At 39.0% G+C, this 13496-nt stretch overlaps 1 protein-coding gene across 1 annotated transcript in view; it reads left to right on the plus strand.

Annotated features, from left to right (window-relative positions):
- The first annotated feature begins 2879 nt into the window (after positions 1-2879).
- The window catches only part of SPON1 (spondin 1), a 316530-nt gene continuing 305913 nt past the window's right edge, over positions 2880-13496 (plus strand). Inside the window, exon 1 of the mRNA XM_083348787.1 lies at positions 2880-3341. Coding sequence (XP_083204913.1) covers positions 3104-3341 — 238 coding nt within the window. The 5' untranslated portion in view covers positions 2880-3103. The remainder of the gene's footprint in view (positions 3342-13496) is intronic.

The raw sequence follows: 13496 nt of genomic DNA on the forward strand, positions 1-13496 counted from the left end.
AAGCCCAGCCTATCAAGGCTTGATCACTAACTTGATCACTAACCATGATTCAGTTTCACCAGAAAGTCTGAGCCATCTTGGTCTTGTCTCAATTAATCTAAGCAGGCTGGTTGATTTACCAGGCCCAAACTGTGAGGCAGTCAGGGCCATTAATAACTGAACAGAAATTCCAGCAAATCCGTTTGTCCAATTACTATTCTTTGCTGCTGAAAGAACAGCATGTGGTGCATTGCCACACTTAAAGACAACAAAACCAGTTATGGGGCTTCAACTACAATGGCAGGACATTTTTCTGATCTTATTAAGGAACCTCAGAATTCATTGAGTTATAGCTTGAAAAATATTGTCATGTTCACATTCTGTTGCTTTTTTTCCTCTTTAGCTGATTCAGGTTAACTAACATCCCACCCCCAGTTGACACTCTTATGAGAAATACTGTACCATATATACAAAACCCCTACTGTTCTGTCATAAACACATTTTATTGAAAGGCCCTGCTTGTTTCTTGAAAACCGTCATCATCCTAATTATGAATAGAAGTGACTTATGATTAGCAATTAAGAGACTGGTTTTTAATATTATTTTTGTGAGGTTTTTCTGTGGGAGGGATTTTTTTGTGATTACTTTTTGTCCTGCCATGTTTTATTGAGCAGAAAAAGAATACAGTATAGAAATCAAATAAATAGTAATATGTGTGTGATTATAACACACATGTTGTTTTGGGTAATTATCCCTTTTATCAAATCCCCTTTTCTAATGTTTGTGGTTTAACGTTATCATCAAATGTGACCTCAGATTTCCTGAGAGTTTCATCCTGCAAAAGGGATTCTAATTTTTCTATCTCATTCTCAGGAAAAAAAACAACAATGATACAATGGTGTTTTTGACCTTGCTTTTTGTCATTCACTAGTCATTCTTAGTTATACTTTTCTGAATCACTGTGGCCATCCTGGTTCTCCATGCTCCTGATCTAAAAAAGGCTTATTGGAAGTGTGTGTGTGTGTTTGTTTGTGTGTTTGTGTATTAAAGCAGCAACAGCAGTTCTTTTTAAAGTATGTGAAAAGATCCCTGGGGTATCTGAAATCCCTCATCCTTGGTGAAAAGTTCTTTTTTAAAAAAAAAATTAAGATGAGGTTATAGTAGTCTCAGTGACTAAATAATCTCTCCAACATTGAAAATAAAACACTTCTTAAATGTAGGTTGTCCTCAACTTATGATCACAATGGAGCCCAAAATTTCTGTTTCTAAGCAAAATATTTTTAAGTAAGTTTTGCCCCATTTTATGATCTTTCTTGCCACAGTTGTTAAGTGAATCACTGCAGTTGTTAAGTTAGTAACATGGTTGTTAAGTGAACCTGGTTTCCCCACTGACTTTGCCTGTCAGGAGTTCACAAAAGATGATCACATGACCGCAGGACACTGCAACCGTTATAAATATGAACCAGTTACCAAGCATCTCAGTTTTGATCTCCTCATGGGGATGTGGCAAGAGTATTAAGTGTGAAAAAACTGTCATAAGTTGCTTTTTTAAATTTTGAACAGTCACTAAATGAACTGTTGTAAGTCAAGGGCTACCTGTACTGTTACCTCCTGAGGACTGGTTTGTGCAGAGGTGCCCACAGGGTATAGTAAAAAAAAAAAAAAGGCAGAAGATGGCAGCCATGATAATCTGGTCAAAACCCCAGTTTTTAATGTGCTTTGCACATGATCCTGCTCTATCTTTCTGCCCACCTGCCTTTCATCCAGGTGTGCTATTTTTATTATCCCCAATTCACCATCCAGCCTCTTGTTACATGTATATTTTGTGTCAGAAGAAACTGGGGATACTCTTTACCAGATCTTAGCCTAGCACAGCTCACTGTCTACACAAAGAGACAAAAATCACCCGGGCCTGCATTTCTTCACCCCAAGTCTTCAGGCTTGGCATAGCTGACCATTCATTGCTCCAGAAGTATTTTTTTTGGGGGGGGGGTGGGAAGGGGGAAAAATCACAAACTGGCAATCCTGGGGAAATCAAACCGAAGTCCCCTTCTCCCCTCCACCCCCACCCCGCTTTGGAACTAGGTCACGGCGCAGCCATCGGAGTTTAAATTTCCAATTTACGACCGTCCCAAGGGTATTTACAGCAAGTCTCCTTAATCCTTCAGTGGAACTGACTTCCAGGCGAGCGCGTAGCACTCAAAGAGACTACCCGCACGACCTCTCGGTGTGTGCACCCCCCTCCCGTTCCTTCTCCAGGCAATTAAAGTTTGCTCTTCAGAAACTTTACGCCAGCCAGACCCTAGAAACGGGGAAGGGAGGGCTAATGTCACGGAGGTGACTCTCTCGGGGTCAATCTGCTCCGAGAAACCGGCGGGCAACCAATGTTTGCAGAGTCTGGCGGTGGCCCAGGAGAAATAGAGAGCAGCCAATGAGAACGTGCCTGCTCGCTCTTTTCTCCAGAGTTTCTATATAGACTAAGGCAGGAATGTAGGCGATTAATTTCGAGGCACTGCCGTTCGATCCGGGCGCCCGCATAGACACACACACACACACACAAATACACCCCGCACAAGCACACACATACACTCGCGTCTTGGAGACGACAGCGCCGTACCCCGTAACCAAACCACCCAGCTCTGCTATTTCGCGAACTGAGCTTGGACTTAAGTAAACATCAGCGAGCTGCTAATTACAAGGTCTTGGGAAAAAAAAAAAAACAGAACAGCACTTCACTTTCGAAGCTGGGCAAGATCAGCCCTTCTCTCTCCTCCTCCGTCTTGCCTTGGCAAAGGCTAAACGGATCCTTCCGATCGAGCAGAAGAAAGCTGTAAAACCGAAGGGGTTCCCTTTTTGCCTTTCGCTCTCTCCCCAGGCTTGGGAGGAGGTGGAGAGGAGAGGAGAGTCCTTGAGCTGCAACTGATTAAAGGCTGCGTTGGTTAGTTTTTTTTTCTGGCTTGCTTCGCTTTCTCCGGAGCCGAGAAAGGAGAGACGGCTGGGGGTGGTGGTGGAGGAGGAGGAGGCTTTCCCCAGCCATCTCTTTCAACCTGTCCATGTTGTGATTTCGGCAGCCGCAGCCCCGTTTTCTGCTTTTATTTGTGAAGTTGTTGAGGCACCCGCAAGGATGGGACGCTGCCGCTCTTCTTCGGGCGCTTTGCGAGCCTTGCAGTTGCTCGCCTGGACTTTCCCGCTGCTGACATGGGCTTCCTTGGCGGACGAAACCTTAGAGAGAGCCTCGAAATCCGAAGGCTACTGCAGCCGGATCCTGCGAGCCCAAGGCACGAGGAGGGAAGGATATAATGAATTTAGCCTCCGCGTGGAAGGCGATCCGGAATTCTACAAGCCCGGAAACAGTTACCGGGGTAAGTCCACCTTGGGAGCTTTGGGAAGATCCCAGAGCCGGATCGTGGGGAGAGTAAACGCCGGGGAACTAGCGAGGTTTCTCGGGACTGTTCCCCCACTCTCTTCGGTTGCAGAATCCAGAACACTTGTTCTTTTTTTTTCTAATTCTTCCCGTGGCCGTCTCCCCCTGCCCAACCCCCCCCCCCCGCCGCCTTTCGTGGTTTAAGGGAAGTCAGGTCCTCTACTACCTGCGCCAGTATTATTATTATTATTATTATTATTATTATTATTATTATTATTATTATTATTATTATTATTATTATTATTATTATTATTATTATTATTATTATTATTTACCTTAATCGCCCTTTGCACGGTTCCATGTACCGGCCGTGCCTCATTTCACATTTGGCCAGGGAGATTCCCTCCTCGGCTTGCAGTGATCTCGCTGGGAAATAGAGGGAATAGGAAAAGTTTGCACACCGGCCGAGAAGGCTTGCTGGAAGCCACTACCAGTTTTCTTGCGTTTTCTGCTTTAAAGTCTGGTTCCTTTTTTTCACCACCACCACCACCCCCTTCCCTTCGTAAAAGGGGTCAAGGCTGTTTATTGCTTAGATGTCCCTGGGGGTAGCTATTTAGCATGAAGACAGGGCACTCTGTACCTGAGGAGCATGCAGTGACAGAGTCTTATGGGAAAATATAGAAATTAAATCTTCTCCTGCCCCCCTCTATTCCCAAGATCGACTTGCCTGGGGTTCAGGGAATGGAATAAAGCCAGGGCTTTCCCTTCCTGAGGGTAGGAGTCATAAGAAAAATCTAAATAACTACAATAAGGGAAGAAGGGATTTTCCCTTCTGAAATAATGGAGAAATCACTTTTTGTTCAGCCAGCATAGCAGATTCGCTCCGAGATAAGCAGCTTTAACTTCCCTGATCCAACATTTAATTTGTTTACATCTTTTAAAACGTTCTTTGGAAGAATTGGCACATCCTACACCTAAAGTCATCACTTCTTCCTTTGGAAAGTGCTGATGGTTGAAATGATTTTGGGGGCAGCTACATTTCCTACTTTTTTTTTTAACCTATAGCTTAGATAAATAAAACGGGCCGAAATAACACATCAATCTTGCTATGAGACATTACTAAACTGAGACCTGAATTCCTCTCTCTTAAAACATATTCCTATAAAAGCAGATTCTCATCAGCAATAAACCACTTGTGATGAGAGGACTATGTTATGGTTAGTGGGGAAATGCTGAATAAAAGTAGTTGAAGCAAAACATAGGGGAAAAAAGTTAAATATTCTCTTTTGCAACTCTAAATATGCAACTCTTTTTCTGCTATATCTCAACTTGATTCCGGGTTTTTAGAGGGGTTTTTTCTTGCAGCTGTTAAGCTGTAAAATATAAAGATTTGGTTTATCTGGAAAGTTGTGGGATGGGAGGAAAACATCTGTCAAACTCCTAAAACAAACTTAAAAAAAATCCCAACAAAATGCAATCAAAGGCTTTTTACATATTTGCTAGCAGTTAGAGGTTGTGGTTCTAACTGCTGGCACTTTAAAGAATGTGATATCAAAAATTTAGCAAACATAACTTATGACTATCAAAGCTAAAATCCTTCCCCCCAAAAAATCTCCTAAAACCTAAGTCAGATGGATCAAGCAAGAGAATAATACAGTTCAGTGCAACTTTGTTTCTTATATAGCAGTTTAATATTGTCAGTTTAATATTGTTTTATTTTCATTAACTGTCACAAGAATTTAACAAGTCTGTCTCATGCAATATGGAATGACATCACACTAAATACTGTATGGAAACAGATTTTTCTCCCCGTACTACTTTTTAAAAAATGTGATTCTCCCAGAAATTGTCTTATCAAAATGCAAAGAATGCAACAAGAAAAGATGATTAAATTAAGGGCAAACTGAGGTTACACAGCTTATAAATTATCAGGAAGCAAGGAAATGTTCTTTAGAATAAGATGGGAAAGGTGACATATAGGCAACAGGGGCTGAGGAAATGAGTGGGAAATTCTGATGCCAAGAAATAGCCCAGGTGTTTTTGTCATCCTCTGGACTCTTAAGAAAAATAAATCATGATTTGGAGCCTGAAGCTAAGAAGGATGTAATCCATTCCCCAAGTGAATCCATACCTCTTATGATTTTGGGTCTATCCATGGGTCACTTTCATTTGCCAAACAGATCATTAGCACATCTCCTACAACTTCAACCCTGTACTGTTTTTTTCCCCCTCTTCCAGTTACTAGGAGATAGGTAGTACGCAATTTTGTGAAGAAAGGCCTATAAGAAGACATCGACCTGCATTGAAAATGGAGATAAATTTTTGTTAAAGAGCTGTGTCCACTTAGAACAAAATTTTGGGTTGGGTGGGGTGAAAAGAAAGAAGCCCATTCAACAGAAGTATGCCATAAAACTCTTTACATTCACCAATGGCGCCTTATTATTTAAATCCATTTATGGACCCTTTTCAAAAGCTCAGAAGGAACTTTAAGGCTCTCAGCCTTCAAAGACATTGGTGCAGATGAATACATGCTCACACCCAGAGTTTGTGATACCATTCACAATACCAGGAAGTATTCTGGAACCTTTAATAATCAACGGTGGTCAGTTTAATTCACCAAGATTATTTCATAGCAATGAGAGAAACTACCATACGCTCATCATTTAACATTATTCATTAGTCTGTGGTAGAGAATGGAAAAAATAATGGTGTGGATGAAGATAGGCTCCTTCCTGTCTAAAATTAAAGAGAGTCCTCTCCACCCCACTCTTAGTTTTATCCAAGTATACTCATCCAAGGGTAAGAGTAATTTTTCCCCCCCCCGAAAGAATTTCAGTTTAAAAGAGCCAGCCAACAGAAATTGTTAGCAACTCACCACATTACAAGATTTTAGAAGGATATAGAGACTTAAGTTTTCAGAACCTTTTTTTATCTTGGAAATTGTGTGTGGTTACTTTCTTTTTACAATAAAAGATCATTTTATAGGAGATCCTTGGAATATTATGGATCCTCCCCTTCCTCTTCCTTCCCGAATGCTCCAGAAATTACTCTGAATCTTCGGTTTTTGGACAGTGCACACAAAGAACCTTTGAAGAAAGGGTTGAGAGAGGGGGAAGAGAAGCTAACAAGAAACCTAGCTTCCAATTAAACAGTTGAGGAACTTTCTGGAAACATCGAGTATAATTTTGCCTTTAATTTCTATGCCACACCTATTTTTATTTTTGGTCCCCAATGGTGGAGAAAGAGTGATAAAACACACTGTTTATCCATCTATGGAGATGCACACCTGTAGCCCCCCTACACCAACCTTTCTTTTCTTGATGCCCCAGAATTGGCCAGGAATCTGTAACTGGCTAGGGAAGTACTGTATTTGACTTTAAGGCTTAGTTCCTAGGTGATTGAAAGTATCTCAGTGTCCTGCCTTTTATTATGCAATAGACTCTCCATTGCTTCTAGTGTCCTTGGCTTCCATTAAATCCAAATAGAAGCTGTCATAAAAAATGAGAAAGGTTACAATGTGACAGAGAGGTGTCTTTCAGTAAATAATAACAACACCACATTCTCTCACCTTGCAAATATAAGGTAGGAAACACCACTGGCAATAGATGAAGGAGGAGTCCAATGTAGTTGGGGACATCCCTTCAAATAAAGCTAATTTGAGGCTGCAATCCTATCTACATATGATCTTCATGAAATACATTTTGCTGGCATGTGATTATGTTATTATAGCTGGGTCTTCCATTGCATTTCCCTGCAGGCTTGATAAATCTACCATAGACTGGGAAAACAGGAGGGTTATTAAGCACAGCAAACATCAGCGTGGATAGCTGTGGAGATATTTATTTTATTTATTTATTTTTTTATTTTATTACATTTATATACCGCCCTTTCCCTGAGGACTCAGGGCGATTTACAGGGAGTTAAAAACCAGCAATACAAAAGTTAAAACCCATTTAAAAAAGATTAAACTAACCCTGTGCAATTAAAACCCCGATTAAAATAAATTACTCCTCAGCCTGGGCCCGAGAGCTCGAAGAGCCAGGTCTTCAGGCCCCGGCGGAATGACCGGAGGTCGGGGGCAGTCCTCAGCTCCACTGGCAGCTGGTTCCAGAGGGCAGGCGCCCCCACTGAGAAGGCCCTATCCCTGGGTGTCACCCGCCGGCAATCTCTTATATATATAAGACTTGCTTTATTGCAGCTTACTATTCTCTACATGATGGTAAGAAATGTGGGATATCACATTTTGGCAAACTTGTTTGCGTTTGTGGGATTGTTTTCTACAATATCAACAACTACAACTAACTGGAATACTCCACTCCTTCTTCTCTCTGAAGAATACAGCCATCCCGCAGTGGATGATGCTACAAATTGATCTTTCTGATCTAGACAATGAACTATCGCTACAGGTTTCTTCTTGCTTTTAGTGGCTCTTAATCCTAACATTGTCATGACATCTGCCCTATGGAACAACTTCTCCCCTGAGATTCAGAGGGCTCCAGTCCTTTACAAGGCTGTGAAAACCTGGTCTTCTCCAGGCACTGGACTGTGTTGTTGAGCCCAATAGAGGTGCAGCTATGTTGTGAGATTGTTATGGTGCCTCAGTTATTCTATTATTATTATTTTTAACTTTGTATTTAAAGATAGATGTAGATAGATAATGATAGAGATAGATACTGTGGATATAAAATGTTTGTAGCTTATTGTCAGCCATCCAAAAATACATATTTAAAATGGCTGGATGTATAAAATCAATAAATAAGTAGCCCAAAGGGCCAAGGTTTAGCAAAATTAGTTTTATTCTATTTATTTTAAATCTAAAATATTTAGCTGCTTGATTAAGAGGTGGAGATTTTAGGGAACTCCTACTGAATTTAGTGGCTGTATTTGCACAATTTAACTGAGTCAGTTAATAAGAGTAGTAGTAGCAGCAACGTATCTATTTAACATGGACTTGTAACTAAGCACAATACAGATGTTGATATAATTGCTGGTATAATAAAGCCAACATTTGTACATTCAAATTAATATATTTTTACATTTTACTTTTAATATAAAATTTAAAAACATATTAACTTTCACAGTAAAGTAGCTTTCAAAGGGGCTCAAGAAAAAAAAAGTAGGCTTAGTGCTTTTCTAAATGTTGAGAGGTCCAACTCCAAATGTAATTATGGAAGGGGAGAGACAAGTTTTACAGAACTGGAGCAAAGCGAGAAAAATCTTTCATCACAGGAAAAAGTATTAATCTTCACCAAGTAGTTGGATCAAATACATAAGTTCCTGAATCACCAGCACATTTTTTTTAAAAAAATTACTGATATGACCATACACAGGGCATGATGTATCAGCATCAGCAATGTATGCTGGCATGAACATTCAAACTACTAATTATATTGGTGATTGAAAATATGGGAGCAAAGTAAGAAAGATCCAAAGTACAATGAGTACCAGTATTCCAGATACAAATTAAGGAGTTAAATGAGGGAACCGAAAAAACAGATTGGTACAATAACTCATGTGAGACCCAAAAAATGTGCCACCTGCTTAGTCATCTCTGTAATGTAGAATTGATGGATCTTACTGACATTCATTAAATGAAATAAAAATTACAACCTTTAACAGTGTTTTTTTTTAAGATCAACATTGATTTAGACCAAGGGTGTCAAACTGCTGGCCCGTGGGCCAGATGCATTACGCCAAAACTGTGCCCACCCCATTGCCAGCAATGGGAAAAAAGTCACGATACATTTTGACACGTCACATGATGTTACGAGTTTGACACCTTTTGATTTAGACTCTTCCTCATGCCTGGTGAGAACCACAGCTGGCAGCCTTGAAAACCAAAGGAAAAAAACAGGGATAGACAAATGAACCTAGAAGTCCTCAACATAGATGTGATCATTGAACTGGTAAAATGAAATCAAGGAGCCTGTTGGAAGTGAGTATAAATAAAATAATAAGGGGCCCATCACTGAACCCTGAGGAATCCCTACTAGAAAATAGAAAAGATTGGAAGATGTTCCACAAAACTCAGAACATCTGGTGAAAAGATCAGATTGAAACCCTGAAATGTTGCATCAACAATACCAAGGGAACTTAAATATATAATGTCCAATGTGATACAGTAAATAGGTCTACTAGCACCAGTACTGACAATATCTCCCCAATAACAAAATTAGCAACAAGAGCCAACAGAGATTCTATAGGCTAGGGCAGTGACGGCGAACCTTTTAGAGACCAAGTGCCCAAACTGCAACCCCAAACCCACTTATGTATTATCAGGTGCCGGGTGGGTGTGGCCAATTGGGTGGGTGTGGCTGTAGTGGTAATGGCAGACTGGGTGGGACTAAAAAGTTCAATCAATCAATTCCAACTTTGAGAGAATTTTTTTTCCCATGAGAAGTTGAAATTCATTGATTGAACCTTTTTTTTTGTACATGGCAGTGGAGGCCTAAAGCGAAAAGGTTTTACAAAACCCAGCTGAAGGCCTAGAACTGGGGCGACGGTGCATGTGCCCACAGAGAGGGCTCTGCGTGCCACCTGTGGCACCTGTGCCATAGGTTCACCACCACAGGGCTAGGGCATCGTACACAAAAAGCTAACTGAAATGAGTACTTAAAGTTAAGTAGCAGGAGTTAAGTAGGAGGAGGACAAAAGGAAAATCAAGGGAGGACTATTCTCTCAAAAATCTTAGCTGTAAAGGAAAAGAGTAGACATTAGAAGTTAGGACAAAGAGAAAAATCAAGGAAGATTTTTCCAACAAAGAACATACAGTAAATAGGCAAGTTTCCAAGACTCAGGGAAAAAAAAGCAGTGATGACAGACCAGTTCACCAACCTTTAAAAATAAGACAAGTAGGAAAGAAGGGAGGACAGATGAATGAAGAAGAAAAGAAAAAGGATCAGAAGTACTGACAACGTAAGCAGCTTCAGTGATTATTTTGGCTACCATCTTCCCTATAACTGGAGAGAAGAAAATTTCAGGTATGGTGAAATTTGCAACTGGAACTTATTTAATTCAGGAACATTAAAACACACAGGATTGGAATTAAGGCTTGAACTGACTTAATTTTCAATACAAAGTAGTTGCAAAAGTCATTAGGCATGTGTTAACAGGAAAGCTCCTTATAAAGACTGTAGGACAAGCAGCTACTTAGAAGACTTAACATGAGTAGATACTGAATACCCATGTTAGGTTGTTTTGACTGTTCTACATTAAAGTATAGAGAGAAATCATGTTAGTAAGATTCCCACTTATCCTAAATATTTTCTCCCTATCACCCTGCTTTAGTTTCCGAACTTAAATATGAATTTGATGCCACTGTGGAGTTAACCAGAAACAGAAGTTTCTAATAGCAGTTACTTTTCCTATGGTCAAATCTTGAACAACACATGCTGTTTGGCAGGCCAGATTTTATCAAATGTTATCCATTTCTCTGATGTTTCTGATTTAAATAAATTTGAACTATTAGAAAGAAGTACAAAGGAAATTGCTGGAAATGATATGAATTGGCTCAATTTTAACTTTCAAAAAAGTCACAGGAGAACCAAGTTTACTGTGAAGTGTGAAAGTAATCAGACTGGATTTCTGCGAAAAGATGGCTAATATTTTTTTACTTATTTGGTTTTGTTCAATTGATAAAAGCTAAATAAATAAGTACCCACAGACATTTGCTTGCTTCAGACCACGTTACCTTCACAATGAGCCAGTGGAGTCTTCCGTAATAGTAAAATATGAGAGGACCACAGAAAATATACTTCTTTGGCAAAGAAATATTATTTATCTGAGATGCTAAAATCTCCCAGTATCTCCTAAGATTAGATAGACAATTGAGAGGTAAATCCTCAACAATCTGTTAATTATGCTGGATGGATCTAACTCACTGGAATGTCTATGGAGATTCTCAGTCATCCAGGTCATGGTTATCCCAAAGGTGGTTTTCTTTTTTTTTTTGAAAAAAAAAACCACCTTTGGGATAACTTATTGGAAATTTCAAATGGGCAAACAGGAATTCAAATGAATTTAATAGTTGCTGCTAAAACAGTAGACACAGAAAGTGAGAATTAGCGAATATCTGTATCATTTAGATTTAATCGTGTTCACAGGAATTCAGCATGTCAGGTGAGATTAGTTTATCACGTCACACGAACACCAGTAATTCATTAATTTCTTTTTCTTGACGTGCTCCAGCTAGTACGTTATTCATTTATTTTTTAGTTAGGGTTACAGTCTAAGTTCTTGAAGTGATTAGTATGAAACTGTCCACTGATGTTCCATTGGAAGAAGCTAGAGAGGACCTAGTTTCTTCAAAGTTATAATGGAGTAGAAGGAAAGGAGGTGACATACAAAGTTACTGCTCTATCACAAGCTGACATAATAAGGGAATGGAAAGATTAAGTTCTAATAATAGAACTATTAAGTTCTATTTCATAACTATAAGTCAAACTTTTGCAAAGAATATATTATGACTTTAAAATGCAGAGACATTTTGGTAGTGAAATGCTGTGACTGGATTTGGACCTTTAATATTCATATATTCGGATTTTTCTTTGTAACAGGAAGGGCTGAAAAGGATTCTAACAACATTAGATTCATGTAATCTAATAAGCCCGGGAGGTTATACTTTCAGCAAGATGGTAACATTGGAAAATAAGTCATATCACTCATGTATACTTAGAGTTGCCTTTTTTCATAGAAAAAATATTAGAACAAGGACAGGTAACACGATTCTTGTAAGTAGAAACAATGAATCATGCTGAATAAAATTTGTATTAAAAATTAGGCTGGAATACACATTCTGAGTGATTCTTCCAGCAGAATGTTGGAACACCCAGTACATACCGTTATAAATCTTTTGCCTTCTTAAAGAAATAGCTTTTTACTACCAGCTTCATTAGCATTGGAAAATGCTGCCCATTCTATGTCAAAAGATTTTTTAAAAATTCCCTTGTGAACCCGGCCTTGTAACAATTTGATGTGGCATTTGGGTTTCTATTGACCAAAAGTACAAAGATTCACAGATCAGTGAAAGTATAAAAATACAGGGGACAGAGATCTAGTCCCTTCTGAAATGCACTCTTAACATTTTGTCTTCCTCTTTTTAATTGATGCTTTGTAGCTCTGTAGTCTGGAAGAAAAGTGGTGTTTTTTTCCCTGTGTTGCTATCACTTTCATCTGTAAGGAAAATATCTGTGTATTTCTGATAAGTAAAATAGGATTTATACAAGAAGTGATAGGAATGGAAAATATTAACCTAATGGATTCTCGGTATAACATTAAAATCCTATTTGTACTTTGGTTTAGTTTTTTCCCCATTATCTAGTTCTTGGTGTTACTATTCATTTATATTTATAAATCTAAACTTTCAGACATCATTTTTATTTTTTGTATTTAGAAAGATAGCACTTAGGTTAGGGAAATTCAGCAAATATTAAATCGAATTTTGTTCAGTGCCTTTTCCAAAGACATATTACATGGATAAAATAGAAATATTTATAATTCAGGATTGAACTGTGGGGTTAGGGTTAAGACTACTTTCTGAGCTTGGTTGTTTTCTTCCACACTGATCATTTTACCTAGTTCGGTAATGAAATGTACGCAAGAAAAAAACCAAGCTCAGAGGGCACCAAGGACCCCATATTAAATGGTTTTAGAGTGGTTGAAAATAAAGTTTAGAGCTAAGCATTGAAAGTTAGCCTCTCTCCAGCTGATCAGCTCTATTTACTTGAATCATTCATGTAGAGGGATTTCATTTACTGGATATGTAAGCAAGTATCCATCCTATGAACATTTTTTTTAAAAATCCACTTACTCATTCAAAGGCATTTCTTAACAGTGAGATAATCTGCAATCATCTGTTGCTTTCTCTAATTTGTCATATGAATAAGTGAAAGATTGCTTGAGATTTTTGGAAGATCTGTGCTTGAAGTATTGCCAATGGACAGCATCTGTGGATAGAGAATTATCCAGGGAAGGGTCGTCTTAGTTGTGGTACTCAGAGTTTCAGGTGTCATGGAAGCTGAAAAAGGTACAGTTAGAGGAACAAATGTTCTCTTCTTTCAATTATTAGTATTTACTTGCTGGGTTAAACATCTTTCATAGACAGGAAGAAACTTGTGTCCTTAGATGGAAGATCCTGGATTCAAGCCATTGAATC

The sequence above is a fragment of the Vipera ursinii genome (assembly GCF_947247035.1).
Source record: "Vipera ursinii genome assembly, chromosome: 1".
Taxonomy (NCBI): domain Eukaryota; kingdom Metazoa; phylum Chordata; class Lepidosauria; order Squamata; family Viperidae; genus Vipera; species Vipera ursinii.